Source organism: Rana temporaria, chromosome 2 (genome assembly GCF_905171775.1).
Source record: "Rana temporaria chromosome 2, aRanTem1.1, whole genome shotgun sequence".
Taxonomy (NCBI): domain Eukaryota; kingdom Metazoa; phylum Chordata; class Amphibia; order Anura; family Ranidae; genus Rana; species Rana temporaria.
The window spans coordinates 470,233,889-470,249,407 of record NC_053490.1 but is presented as its reverse complement, the minus strand read 5'-3'; the positions used below and the strand labels follow the sequence as shown (position 1 = coordinate 470,249,407).

The window sequence follows — 15,519 nt, the reverse complement described above, 5'->3', positions numbered from 1 at the left end:
TAAACCCTTGTGTCTCTTTGTAGAGGTGACCATCATATAGAGGAACAGAGTTCTGCTTCTTCAGCCCCCCCTGGTGACTGGAGTATTTATGAATTTGGGGGTAATTTTCAAGAAGCAGGAGAGGTGGGGGGACGCACAGAATAAATGAAGCAGGGAGTTCTTGCAATGCAGGCCCTAACGTACAGCTTTTTCACATCACCAAATCTCACTCCAAATCTTCAGAAACTAGTAGTTAGAGACTGCAGCACCCTAGATGATCTTACACTGCAGACATGGGAACAGGTACATAAAAGTACAAAATCTTTTTTTTTTTTTTGAGGAATTCATGGCAAGGGATTTTTTTTGGGGTACTTTTTTTTTTTTTTTTTTTGCAATTATAGCTGATCACTGGGCATAGATCCTCCTCCCCTTCTCCCCCCATTCCACCAACTAACTACTGGGTCAAACTAAAGAAAAATACCAAAATACTTCACTGAATCTTAATCTTGTGATGCACCTGGTTTTTAGGGCCAGATCCACAAAAACCTGGCGCAACGTAACTTTTTCAATTTAAGTTACACGGCCGGAAAATTTTTACCTAAGTGCCCGATCCACAAAGCACTTACCTAGAAATTTTCGGCTGTGTAACTTAAATCCGGCAGGCGCAAGGCGTTCCTATTCAAATGGGGCGAGTCCCATTTAAATTAGGCACGCTCCCGCACCGGCCGTACTGCGCATGCTCACGACGTCATTTTTCCGACGTGCTTAGCGCGGTTTTACGTTGCGCTGGGTTTTGAGAATCGCGACGGGCGTAAAAAAAAAATACGAGTTGCGGCGGAAAAACATTTTTTTTTTAAAAAACAGATGGCGACGCGGGATAGAAGGGTCTACTTTTACAAGGCCTAAACAGTTTAGGCCTTGTAAAAGCAGCCCTAATTTTACGATTGCAAACTAATACTTACGGAGAAAAAACGAAGCGTAAAAGCTTTGTGGATCTCCATAAGTGCTAATTTGCATACCCGAAGCGGCATTTCGACTCGAAATGCCCCCAGCGGCGGATGCGGTACTGCATCCTAAGATCCGGCAGTGTAAGTCCCTTACACATGTCGAATCTTCTGCCTAACTATGAGAAACTGATTGTGTGGATCAGTTCCATAGTTAGAAACAGGGATACGACGGTGTATCAGTAGATACGCCGGCGTATCCCTTTTGAGGATCTGGCCCTTAGTCTTCAGTGAGATCCTTTCTTTAGGTGTCTTTCTCATTACCTGTGTGACATGGACACTTTCCATTGGCTGTCTAGCAGGGGAGTCCTCTGAAGGCTGCAGCAGGTGATGGCTTTGAAAAGATGAGACCAATCAACATTAGTGCTAGATCAACAGGTCAAAACTTAGGTGAGTATAAAACAACTTAAAATACTTTTTTTTAAATACCTAAATGGGTACTGGAGATGGGAGTGGGGGATAAATGAGTGTATTGTCATGCTCAGAGATGGGTTCTCACATACAGTACGTATTCTATAAGATAGAAACTCTTTACTTTTTGAGTTCAGGTCCACTTTAAGATTTGCTATTTTAGTTGAGAATGGTCTTTGGTAAACTGGATCTGAGAACTGCTTTTTATATCTCTCTGACAATTTAGTAGCAAGATATCCTCACCAGAATTTTCAGATCTGCACAACTGGTCTGCCATTACAAGGCCAATGGGCACTCCAAACATTACCATAAACAAATAATTGAAGAATACAAGTTCAAGAACATAAAAATATAAATGGTGAATCCATCTTCAAGAGCAAAACACCAACCATGACCTTGTGGCGGGATGGAGACCCAAATATATCCTGTAAAATATTGGCAAATATCATTGATGTGTCTAAGATCTGAGAGGGCTGAAATCTCCAATCCTGGGTCTGTGTTTTTTGAATGACCGGCTAACTGATTGTGCAAGTATGTGCAGGGCTTTTTGGCCAGAGTAGGGTTCTGTGATCCCCAGCAAACAGAGGAGGCCTCTTCCAGGAGTCAGGGGGGTTCCACTTAGATGAGAGGTGGAAGCCAAAACAGCAAGGGGCTGACAGGTGTTGAACCAAACTTGTGTGTGAAAACTGTAGGAACAGACAAGGCCCTAAAGGCTAAGGCCAGTGCAGCATCGTGGCACATGTAAGCCCGGAGGCTGAATGTGTATTTCTTTGTAAGCGAGAAATGTTTAAAACACCTGCGAGGGAAATAAAATTTTGACTTCTGTAACTTTCTAAAAAAAAGCGAGTGGTTAACCTCTACTGTTCCCAAATGACCTATGTTTCACCTTTAAGTAGACAGGCTTTAGCAAACTGTACTGTATACATTCTGATATTAATTAACCAGAGATATATTTTGTTTTTCCCTTATAGAAACATGATGGTCACTTTACAGTCATCCAGTTGGTGGGAATGCTACGAGGAATTGCCTCAGGGATGAAATACCTCTCCGATATGGGATATGTCCATCGTGACCTGGCAGCCAGGAACATTTTAGTCAACAGCAATTTGGTCTGCAAAGTTTCAGATTTTGGACTTTCACGGGTGTTAGAAGATGATCCTGAAGCTGCGTATACAACCACAGTAAGTGCATCTAATTCACTTTAAATGTAAAGTGAGTCTGTCACTTGTTGTCAAAAAAAGTAGTTTTTTTGATAAATCAATTTGTGGTTTGAGACGTCTAACCTTTGAAGTAAGAGAGAACAGAACCTTGTATGATCATAAAAACAAACTCTGCTACTGGGCGTAGTGCAACCCTAATGCCAAATTACATTTCCCCATTGCTTGTCTCTCAGGGCTGGTTCACAACAGATTCTTTCCATTGCATTTTGTAAATTCATCCAGAATGCATTTACAGTAAATGCAATGTTTTCCAATAACTATAGTTCAGCCAGTAGCCATTAACTGAGAGTGCTGATCGGGAGCCAGTTGCCAGATCTTTTTCAGTCATGACCCTTCGACAGAAGGCAGCCGAATGGCAGCCTTCCACCGGTCCAGCTGCCATACACACCCAGACCCAATGTCAGACGGTTACTATTGAACCGGCCACTTCCGCCCGACATTCGGCCAGTGTCTACTAGGCTTTAGGGCAGCCCATTCATTTCAATTACACAAATCACATTCAACAATCATACAAAAGAACTGCAGGCACCTATTTTTTATATTGCATCGCACTAGAACACATGGCAATAAGTTATGAAGTGTTGTGATACAATTTAGCACACGTGCACTGGTTGGTGCATATGGGGTGCCATTAAGAATGAGTGGCAATGCATCCCATCTACTAGAACACAGTACGATGTCATGCGCTACAGGAACGCATGCATATGTATTCCAAGCTATGGAGTGGAATAACGTCTTTACAGGATGTTTCCAACTTACAAGCCAACCTCAATGCACTGTTTAATTGGGCAACTATCTGGCAAATGAGGTTTAAGTTTAATGTTGATAAATGTAAACTTATGCACTTGGGGGGGGGGGGGACTATGCACACATCATACATAATAGGGGGGTTCAACTTGGGAAAATCTATAGGGGAGAAGGATCTGGGGGTTTTGGTAGATCATAAGTTTAATAATAGCATGCAATCCCAAGCTGCAGTTTCCAAGGGAAGCAAAGAAAGGGCAACCTATTGATAAGAGGCATGGAGGAGCTCCGCTATGAGGATAGATTAGAGGGGGATATGATCAACATGTATAAATACATAAGTGGTCCATATAGTAAACTTGGTGTTGAGTTATTCACTGTAAGGTCATCACAGACAAGGGGGCACTCTTTATGTCTGGAGGAAAAGAGATAGGGGGCCAGATTCACAAAGCACTTACGCCGACGTATCTAGAGATGCGCGGTGTAATTAAAAAATGCGCCGCGCGTATCTTTGCACCGTATCCTCAAAACAAAATACGCCTGAAAACCAGATTTTTCCGTCCGACGTAAAACGATTACACGGCGCATCTTGAAGCGCAAAATACTCTAGACACACCATTGATTTGCTATGCTAATATGCAAATGAAGGAGCTACGGCGATCCACAAAAGAACGCTTGTGCGGCGTAGGCTACGCCCTGTGCGCATCTGCTAGTTTCACGGCGGAAAATTACACCTTATAAAAGCTGCCCTAACTTCACACCAGCCGTTTAAATGTCAGCTAAAGCAACACCGTTAGGGAAGAGCTGAGCACACACACTTGCAGGACAACAATCTGTATGCCAACATGCCAGGGGAATCCATGCTCATAGCTATGCTAGTGACTTTAGTAACCGAGGGTACCCCCTCTTCTGAGGGAACAGCAGCCAGGAGACGCCTCGCAGAATGCATCTTTGCACAGTAAACATACACATTAATCATGGCACAATGAGAATGCATGCATGCACACCCACTGTGGTCCCTAGCACAGACACATCACATCGTCATCGAATTGGATTAGACCGAAGTACCCCCCATGGTACTAGGGAGCAGCAACGCCCCGCCAAGGCTCCAATTATGTCACTGTGCATTCATACACCATTCACATGGACCTGGGATCACTTCTCCCTGGTCCTGGGGATCCCTAATCCACCAAAACTGAGGGTGACACCCTTTTTTCATCAGGAATGTCACCCCCACATTCATACATCATTCACACACATAAAACAAATCATAATCACAGTAGAATAAAAAAAAAATCAAAAGTACATCCAATATTAACGGCGGCGGCGTGAGCTACGCCTGGGCCGGCCACGGCCACGGCCAACCAGGGGAGACTCATGGGGGGGGAGCAGGGGAAGGAGGAGCCTCCCATGGTGACTGTCCTCCTGCTGGCCTGCCCTCCAAGGCCACGGCTATCCTGTTCAGGCCCACAGTGAGGGCAGCCGTATTGGCCTGGACAGCCTGGGTATTTGCGTGGACAACATGGGTCAGGGCACTCACCTCCAGGGCCACGCCTGCTGTGGCGGTCTGCAGGTCACAAATGCAAGTTATGACCGCCAACGAGTTTGTGCTCTTCACTGACCGAGTCCTTAATTGAGCCCAGGCTGTCCTCCATCTGGGCCAAAGTCTGGGTGACCTGACCCAGATGTTGGGTCTGCAGGGCCTGGTCCCTCCGCAGATTGGCCGGCAGAAACTCGGCCACCCCCCTGGTCTTCTGGGTGGCCTTCCTGCCTGCAGCTGAGGCTTGTGGCCTGGGAGGAGGGGAGAGAGAGACCCTTGGGGGGAGCCCTGTTGGGGGGAAAAAACTTACCTGTCCTCACGCCCTCCTCGGAGTCAAAGCCAGGCAGGCCCACCACTTGTTGGGGTGTTGGGATGAGTGGCAATGCTGGGGGGATTCCTGATCAGCCAACTTAAATGCTCTTGATCAAGGTCATCTTCTGATCTGAGAACTGTAGCGGGGACTTCTAATTTTAAAAATAATCACTGTATCTCCGGCTACACTGTGTCTCCGACTTTGTGGTGTCCCGTAGCAGTGACACCTATGCCAGAAATCAGGAGATAGGGTCTCCTCCAGCTCCTCCCACTTCACATTCCTCACCAGTCAGCTGACCTCTAGTCTCTGCCCTCCAGCCATGCCGTGAACTGAATGGGTGGCTGCGAAGAGACTGAGTAGGCGGCCACAGGCTCCAGGAACAGCCTAGCTGGGCAGCCACAGGCTCCAGGGACAGCCCTGCTGGGCGGTCGCAAATGGCTGCGAGAGCGGTGTGGGCTTCAGGAACAGCCCAGGATTTGGTGACCCCTGGCAAATCATCATTCAACTCCCGAAGGGGTCCCGATCCCCAGGTTGAGAACCACTGCTGTAGTGGATGGGCCTGCAGAATCCCCCCACCACTGCTCTGCTCTCTGAAACATACTGGGCTAGATTCAGGTACAAATGCGGCGGCGTAACGTATGTCATTTACGTTACACTGCCGCAAGTTTTCAGCGCAAGTGCTTGATTCACAAAGCACTTGCCTGTAAACTTGGGGCGGCGTAGCATAAAGCCGTCCGGCGCAAGCCGGCCTAATTCAAATGGGGCGTGTATCATTTAAATTAGGCGCGTTCCCGCGCCGAACGTACTGCGCATGCTCCGTTTTGAAATTTCCCGCCGTGCTTTGCGCGAAATGACGTTGCACCGATGTAATTTTTTGAACGGCGACGTGCGTTACGTCCTTTCCTATTCCCAGACGTCTTACGCAAAAAAATAAAACATTTAAAATTCAACGCGGGAACGACGGCCATACTTTACATTGGGCTGTCTAATTTTACACCACCTAAATAGCAATCGCAACTTTACGACGGGAAAAGCCAACTAGCGACGACGTAAGAGAATGCGAGGAACGTGCGTATCTTCGTGGATCGCCGTAAACAGCTAATTCGCATACCCGACGCGGAAAACGACGCAAACTCCACCCAGCGGGCGCCGAAGTATTGCATCCTAAGATCCGAAGGCGTACGAAGCCGTACGCCTGTCGGATCTTAGCCAAATGCCGTCGTATCTTTGTTTGAGAATTCCAAATAAAGATACGACGCAGCAAATTTGAAAGTACGCCGGAGTATCAGCAGATACTCTGGCGTACTTTTTCTGTGAATCTGGTCCACTGTGTGCAATCAGTGATAAGGCTACCACTGAATTTACAAGATGATATATCTAGTATTGCAAAGGCATTTGGTGCTTACAAAGTACATGTATATCCTATGTCACTATTGGGAAATATTATCTAAAGTTAATATTGTTAACTTTAGATAATATTTAAAAGAGTAAACATTGCATTAATAACCTAAAAAATGAGGTCACTGAAAATACAATTGTCTTTCCCTTTAAACCTGTCCTGTCTGTAGGCTGGGTTACTTGATCCTCCACTGTCCTTGACCCAGACTTTATTTCAATCCATGTGCCACCAGATGACAATCGCAGCACTCCAGTCATGTCTCCAGAGACCCAGCAGCCACTTCAGTCTGTACTGCAGACTACATCATTCTCGTCTTCCTGCTATTGATTATGTTAACAGCACCGATATGGCACACTGCCATGTTTATACGATCCTGGGCTATTTAAACAAGCTTGTAAATTAACTTATTCATCTGTTTATTCATTTTCACATTTAATTATTGCCACTGATTTATTCATTGGATGGCTCGACCAGACTTGCATTTACTCATTCATTTCTAGGACTGTGAGCAATCATATTATTAGAAATCAAGAGAAAACCTGGCTGCAGCTTACCGCTGTTCCAGCTTCATGTTCTTCATACTAATATTGATAGTGTGGGTGCCATTGCGCTGTTTTTAAGTTCTGATAAGGTATAATCTGGTTACATTATCATCACCTCACTTTTAAGGCTGGTAGTTTGGCTGCTTTTTAGAAAAGTTTTTAAAAAGTGCAGAAGAGTGTGCTGGGGATATCAGAGAGCAGATGGGTCTCTGCCTGTCAATCAAGTTTTCCTTTCTGGGAACCTATTATTTTTACATATAAAATATTTAAAGTGTATGTAAAAAGCTCAAACTTTTTTTTTCTTTTGGGACCAAGATAGTTATACCAACCTGACAGAATTCTAACCCTTTACCACTCAATTCAAAGTTTTGGCTTTATATTTACCTTTCCTCTTTCATACCCAGAGGTCGTTGATGCCTAGACACCCAGGCCAAGTTTGGCAGAATTAGTCAACTCTACAAAAACTCTTTGCATACCTAAATACATTTTTATAATTTATTTTTAATGAAATAGAAATATTTTATGTGGTACACAGTGTTGTATTAAAACCCCTACTCTGTTTTTAATGCAGGCAAAAACAAATGTTAACAAAATTAATGTATATAATGCTTTAATCTATTTTTGTTACTATTATTTTTTTAATACTATAGTATGATAATTGCAACAATAAAGTGGAACTAGGGGATTAATACTCACCTTTCCAACGGTCCCTATCCAGAGCCAGCATCTTCTCTTCTGTTTGCCAGTTTTCATTTGTCGGCATAGAATGACGTCACTTCTGCGCCTGCGCAGGAGCCACTCATCCTGGCAAACAGGGATCAACCCAGTGCAGTAAACTGAGCTGCACTTTTGCAGCTCAATTTACAGCACTGGAGAAGACAGCGAGCAGGCTGGCAGGGGAATTTTATTGCAAACACATGTCTTTTTTTGCATTTAAAGCCTGCCTACTCCTGGGGTGTCACAGTGTAACTTCAGTTCCGATTTAAACATAAGACACAGCAGATAAACAATGTAACCTGAAGGTGAAAGTGTTTATCTACAGGCTGAAGGTTTTCATTTTTTATTAATTCAACCTTCAGCCTCATTTGATCACTAAGTCATAACTGACATATTGATCACATGATTAAGAACTATACTGATTGGTTATTGTTTGTCAGTAGGGACCTGAGCTTGGATTGAAAGCCACCAGACACACAGTATCGGCTGGTGGCTGTCAAAAGGTAAAACTTTTATGACTGTATCCCCAACACAAGGCAGCACATTGGGCATACCTCCCAACATGCAAGGATTCTGCGGGATTATCCCGCACTGACTGCATATTCCCGCAGTCCCGCAAAAGGGTTAAATTTCCCACACTGTGAGGATCCGAGGCCCCCCCCTGCTCAGTACTGTAGGAGGAGGTGGGCGGAGCTGAATGAACAGTTCTGCTGGAGGAGGCGGGTGGAGCTGAATGACAGCCTATAGAAGGAGGCGGGCGGAGCTGAACGGCAGCCGTACTATTAGAGGAGGCGGGCGGAGCTGAATGTACTGCAGTGCGTCAATGAGATGACTGCTGAGGGAGGAGACATTCTGTGCAAAGGTGAGAGGCATCCACTTCACCCCCCCCCCCCCCGCTCAACAACTGTCCCGCAGTGGACTTTTTAAATGTTGGGAGGTATGCATTGGGGGATGTAGATGTAGATATGGTGGTTGAGATATGTGTGCTTAAAAACACAGGTTCCCCTCTCGTCCTACCTATGCTGTATAGTGCTGTTAAACAAAAAATATTTGTGTAAATAACTTATTTCAATCCGTTCCAGTCTGGGCATGTGATGTAGAATCCCCACCTCCCCTGTGTCATGGAGCATCTGCTGCAGGGGCAGGGAGGGAGTGCCAACAACAGATGGGCAGTGGAAGATGTCGGGTGACATCACAAACTCAGCCCCATTGTTGAGCGCTCCATGAAACCGAGGAGGTGGAGCTTCTACACCATGTGACCTCATTGGAGCTGACTGAAATAAGAGCTTTTTACCTGAAACTCTGTTTTAATACTGTGCTCATGTTTTTTTTTTTTTTTAATTATAAGCTAACAATTTGAGAAACGAAATGTAAAAAAAAAAGTATTTTTAGTAATTTTAACATAACTACCATATATACTCGAGTATAAGCCAACCCAAATATAAGCCAAGGCACCTAATTTTACCACAAATACTGGAAAAACGTATTGACTCGAGTATAAGCCTAGGGTGGGAAATGCAGCAACTACTGTAAGTGGAAAAGAGGGTCAACAATCCCCATCTGCAGCCTCACTGTTCCCATTTGCAGCCTCACTGTGCCCATTTGCAGCCTCATTGTGCCCATCTCCATGCCTCACTGTGCCCATCTCCATGCCTCACTGTGCCCCATGTACTTTATCTCCCGCTGTGTCATGCAGTCTTAACTGCAGTCGGCGGCCGTCCAGTGTAACAAAGCCCTGCCTCCTCCTCGTCCTCGTCCGTGATAGACGAAACACTGATTCTGTTTCCCAGCAGTGAGTCAGTGTTCCGGCTATCATGGACGAGAGCGGAGAGACTCGAGTATAAGCCGAGGGGGGCTTTTTTAGCACAAAAAAATGTGCTGAAAAATTCAGCTTATACTCGAGTATATACTGTATATTTAATCAAGCTCAAAGAGTTTTCCCCTGGTTGTCATGTTTACAACTGGTTCACTAGACAGGAAATTAGAGAAAAATTGCAACAGAAACACAACCAGAAATAAAATGCTGACAGGGTTTCTATCATTCACTTGTCTAATAAAAAAAATAAAAAAAAATGTATTTTGATTTCTGTTTGTCCTACTGTTGGAGATTTTCCATCACTTCCTGTCTAGTGAAGCTTCTGTTCCTGGTAGAAATATCTAATTGAGTCCCAGAGCAGACTCTAGTTGTTCTCCGATTTGTCCAAATAAAAATAAATGTCTTGACCATACTTTAATAGAATTTTGAATGTAGTGACGTGGGAGTTAGCTGTAGGAACTATTGCATTCTGAAGCAGACCCAAGAGATCAAAACTCTCAGAGGTGTCACCTTTCCTCTGTGCTTCACCTGATGATTTCTCGGGATCTGGGCAGTGTTCAGCAGTGTGGTAAGAAGGAAAAGTGAGTGTTAACAGCCTTCTTACAGATATGTCTTGATTTAAGTCTTTGGTATGGCAACAGTGTCACTTTAAGGGGCCTAAGAATGCATAGCGCCACCCCCACATGAGCCACTGGTTATGTTGGGTCCTCTGTTCCTACCTTAACCTTGACAAGTGCCCCAGCACCATTGACATCTCGGATATGCATGTTAATAGGAGTCAATTTGTAATTGTTGTTAATACCTTAGGGTCACCCTGAAATGAGACTCAAGACCTTGAAGTAAATAACAAAGCATATTGTCTAACAGTGCTCAGATAGGCAGAGGATAACAACAAACGTTTTTGCAGCATACAACAATGGCCTCACTTGATGTGGTTAGGGTACTACAATAAACTCAGACCCTACCAGCACCTGTAGCTCTCCTCACCAGATGATCTGCATAAGGCATAAACAATAACTGGTACCAAAACAGATTGAGACTCATGGAATGAAGGAGCTAAGCCTTTGCAAGAGATAATTGGTAATATGCCAAAAACTACACTCAGTAGCAGATGAACTATATACACTTTAAATTTAGTCTTCTGCTGGCTAGGTTTGGGCCCTTGAAGATGTTGATGTGCTTACTGGAGGTTGATTTTCCTGTACTAGTGAGAAAGTACTAAGATACAATAAGCTCTTGGGAAGAGCAAGCACTAAAAAACAATAGGCTTGGGAAATTGATGTGGGAGGGGCCACACAGAGGTTAAAGATTGTGGTATGAATATAGATGTTTACGCTGACCAACAAAACTAATGGTGCTCAATTAGAGATAGATGAGAAGTATCAGTAGTAGTAAAAAAAAGAAAAAATACACTTAAAGATGAAGTAAACCCAAAGAAAAGAAAATGAAAAAAAAACCCCTGCAAGACAAAGGCATAATGAGCTAGTAAGTTATGTAAGCTGAATAAGTAAGAGGTGCAGTTAGGCCCCGTACACAAACGGTCGTTCCAAACCGATGAGAATGGTCCGACGGACCGTTTTCATCGGTTCACCGCTGAAGTGGCCTGATGATCTGATGTGCGTACACACCATCGTTCCAAAAACCGATCGGGTCAGAACGTGGTGACGTCAAACACACGACGTGCTGAATAAAATGAAGTTCAATGCTTCCAAGCATGCGTCGACTTGATTCTGAGCATGCGCGGGTTTTGAACCGATGCTTTTCTGTACTAACCATCGGTTTGGACCGATCGGGCAGCGGGCCTTCGGTTCAGTTTTGAAGCATGTTTTAAAATTTTGGACCGAAGAAAAACAGACCGATGGGCTATACACACGGTCGGTTTGGACCGATGAAACTGAACCTCGGTCCATTCTCATCGGTTTTGTCCGACCGTGTGTATGGGGCCTAATAGGTGTCAAGCCTCGTACACACGCACCTGCTCTCTATTTTCTCGTTGTGAGATTCTCGGCAGTGTTTTCCCGCCGAGAAACCCGAGCGCGTGTATACTTAACTCTCCATGGAAACCAGCTTCCAAGGTGTAGGTAGGGTGTAGCAAGATGGCGTCGACGGAATCGAATGTGACGAGCGCATGCTCGTCGTAGTTGATGACGTCACTGCGTTCGCGCCATTCAAAAGAACGGCGGTTCTTTTGAATGACCCATGTGTACACTCGGCCGCCAAAAGAGAATCTTGCCAAGAATCTCGTCGGGAAAAACAACGTTTTTTCCTGACGAGATTCTGGCCGTGTGTAGAGGGCTTAAAAGTAAAATGAAGTTGTTGGACGGTTGACTGGTAAACTCTGAAACATATGACTCTTTTTATAGACTTCAATTTGAGATCTACATGGAAGCAATCATTCCTTTATTCCTGTTCCACTAATAATCCCCATCTAATTCCAGTATTATCCAAAAATAGAAGAGAATTTTCTAGAGACAAAGTAGCATTCAATATACGCATTACGGATATGTGGGAATTCCCAGAACTGCATTACCATAAGCCTCTGCCTGTCCATCTATGTCCTTCTGTAATTCCCTATATGTTGTAGAATTACTTCCATTGGAGCACTGTATATTGATTTTCACTTTCTGCCTTAACCTACATTCACCTTTATGTCAGCCAATGCACTTATGCTTCATTCAGTGAGCATGATGGCAGTGGTAGACGCAGCTTTCCATATTAATAGAGAACTGTCTTGCAATCTAAAATACAGCTAGTCATAAAATACAGCTTTAAAGGCAGAGTATGGCCAAAAAGGATTTCTGGCCATTTGCACAGTGAACATAAGTTAGCTCTAAAGAAGTGTGCCCCATCTCTGGTTGCTGCAGCAATTGTTACATACACTATATGCTTAAAAGTATTGGGACACCTGCCTTTACACGCACATGAACTTTAATGGCATCCCAGTCTTAGTCAGTAGGGTTCAATATTGAGTTGGCCCATCATTTGCAGCTATAACAGCTTCCACTCTATTTGGAAGGCTGTCCACAAGGTCCATAAAGACATAAATGAGCGAGTTTGGGGTGGAAGAAATTGACTGGCCTGCACAGAGTCCTGACCTGATAGAACACCTTTGGGATGAATTTGAGTGGAGACTGCGAGCCAGGCCTTCTTGTTCACATCAGTGCCTGACCTCACAGGCACTAGGGGCTAAAACTGTGCTCAGGTGTGAACAGCCATTACTGAATATAATGGGAGTCTTAATGCTGAGCGCTGAAGCGGCTTGGGAAACGCACTTTAAATCGCTCAGGCATGAACTGGACCATAGTGATTGGATTTACTGTCATTTGCTGGGACCCCTTTGGAGTACATACACCCACAGGCTTAGAGGCTGGGCTATATTGGCCGATCAGTAATAACTTTACAGGCTCAGCAATATTGGGCCATTAGGTTTACATTCTGACTATAATGTCACAGTCTGCATTCATGCTGAGCTTTTAAATAGAGTGTAGTGTGTGTACTTTAGCATTTTTAAACCTTTTTTACATTTGTTTTTAATCAGTATGAGATATTTTGTAGTCATGTTTTACATTTTCCACTGCAGGCAGTGAGCTATAAGCAAGGCAGCAGATAATAGCTTATGTTGTAAAATAGCAGAAACATAAACAAAACCAAAACACACTGCCACTGTAATTTATTGAAGAAACTTTATTAGATAAAAAATAAAAAATAAAAATCCATTACACTCACAATTCAAAAGTTGCCTGTGATAGTGACCTCACCTCTTGTGTCCCGCTGCCGGTAATCCGCTAGATTAGTGGTTCCTAAGGCCTGGTTCACACTTAGGCCTCGTACACACGACCGGATTTATCCGCTGGGATTGATCCGCGGATCAGTTCCAGCGGACAAATCCGGTCGTCTGTACGGCCTAGCGGATATTTATCCGTGGAGATTCGTCTGGCCGATCGATTTCAAGTGGATATAAATTTCTTAGCATGCTAAGAAATCTATCCACTTGAATCGTGTCCAGCGGATTGATCCGGTCGTCTGTACAGACTCATCGGATCAATCCGTCCGCTCCCCTCCCTCGCGACACGTCACCGCGGATGTATTCCGCGCGGATTTTGATCCGATGGTGTGTACAAGCCATCGGATCAAAATCCGGAGGAGGAATCTCCGCTGGAAACGGTCCGCCGGACTGTTTCCAGCGGAGATCCCCTCGTCTGTACAAGGCCTTATGCATTTTTTGTGTGTTTTCAGTTTTGCAGAAACACACTACAGTCCATTTATCATGGTTTCCTATGGGTGATGTTCACATCTGTGCATTTTATAGAAAGGGCCAGGGACCTTTTTCTGTTTTTTGGTTCCATAGACTTCAATGGATCAAAAATGTGTATTGAAAACGCAAAATGCACCTGCAATATGTAAACTGCAACCTGCATAGGTGTGAACCAGGGCTAACTTCTATCTTCAAGTACCCCCAGGTAATGTTTTTAGGATTTCCTTCACCTTGCACAGGTGCTTCAAATCAATATTAATGACTTGGTGCTTATGACAGCTATTTTATCGAATGGGAAGCATAGCCTGTTCAGGGTATTTGAGGAGTAAGGTTATGAACTACTGTACTAAATGTTTGAAATTGGTGGTGAGCATCCTGGTCAGTTACCCAATGACTGATGCCTATTGGGTTCGCTCCTTCCTCCACAATGGTGTCTGTTTATGTATTCATTTTCTGGCTCTTCCCCTTCTTGTGCCTGGTAGGCCTCGTCGAGAAACTCGGTCAAAACCCGGATTCTGCCGAGAATCTCTATCGTCTGTACAGTTTTGGCTCGATGGAGCCGCCGAGGAACTCGACGAGAAAATAGAGAACATGTTCTCTATTTTCTCGTTGTCCTCGCTCTTCTATGGGAGAAGCCGGCCCGCCGAGCTCCTCGGCGGCTTCATCCCAAAACTCGACGAGGAACTCGACGTGCCAAGCACGTCGAGTTCCTCTGTCGTGTGTACGGGGCCGTAGACATCACAATCCAAGGCACTTGACCTCCGGAAGATTTTCCCCCGTTCACAACCAGGCCCTTTTTTGCTATATGGCACTGCGTTGCTTCAACTGACAATTTTGCGGTCATGCAACGCTGTACCCAAATAAAATGTATGTATTTTTTTCCCACAAATAGAGCTTTCTTTTGGTGGTGTTTCATTACCTCCATTGTATAAATGAGGGGTGTTGAGGCGCTTGCTGATAACCAATCAATAGTTAACAAAAGTGCTAGGTGCAAACGATATTGCAAAAAACTAAAAAATGTGCATATAGATCCAGTGAAAAAAAACACACAATAGGCAGCAGTGAAAGTCAGCTGTCAGCAATAAAGTGAAAATAACAAGCGTAATAATGTGCATACACTCCCAAATAACAATAAAAAATGTTAATGCAATAAACAGGTACATTTCTTCATGCAATTATGTGCAACTGTGAGTCTCTTGTGCAAAATGCAAATAAAACAAAGTCCAATAGCATGCAGACTGATCCAATGTCCACAATGATTTCTAAAGTGTGAAGTGCTCCAATCCACAGCAAATCATCAGGTGCTCCACTCCAAGTGACCCTGTTTCCCCCAGCCTCTCACCTTGGCTGGCTTGTAGTCCACAAGCCTTTTATAATCCACACTGGCAGCGGCTCCCAAATAACAGTGCAACCTTAACCACGGACAGGTCTCTTAAAATCCATACTGGCAGTGGCTAGATAACTTTTAACATGGGTGGATGGCTCCCAGCGATATAGGTAAAGAAAGAATAGGCTCCATAGTGTAGTAACGTTTAAAAAACAAGTTTTAATAAAAACGTAAATACACTCACATTTGCGA

General features: G+C 44.3%; 1 protein-coding gene across 2 annotated transcripts in view; it reads left to right on the top strand.

Moving 5' to 3' along the window:
* The window catches only part of EPHA6 (EPH receptor A6), a 1,141,406-nt gene that overhangs the window by 1,062,886 nt on the left and 63,001 nt on the right, over positions 1 to 15,519 (top strand). For both annotated transcript variants that reach the window (XM_040338721.1, XM_040338722.1), the window contains exon 13: positions 2,366 to 2,575. In XM_040338721.1, the coding sequence (XP_040194655.1) occupies positions 2,366 to 2,575 (210 nt within the window). The remainder of the gene's footprint in view (positions 1 to 2,365; positions 2,576 to 15,519) is intronic.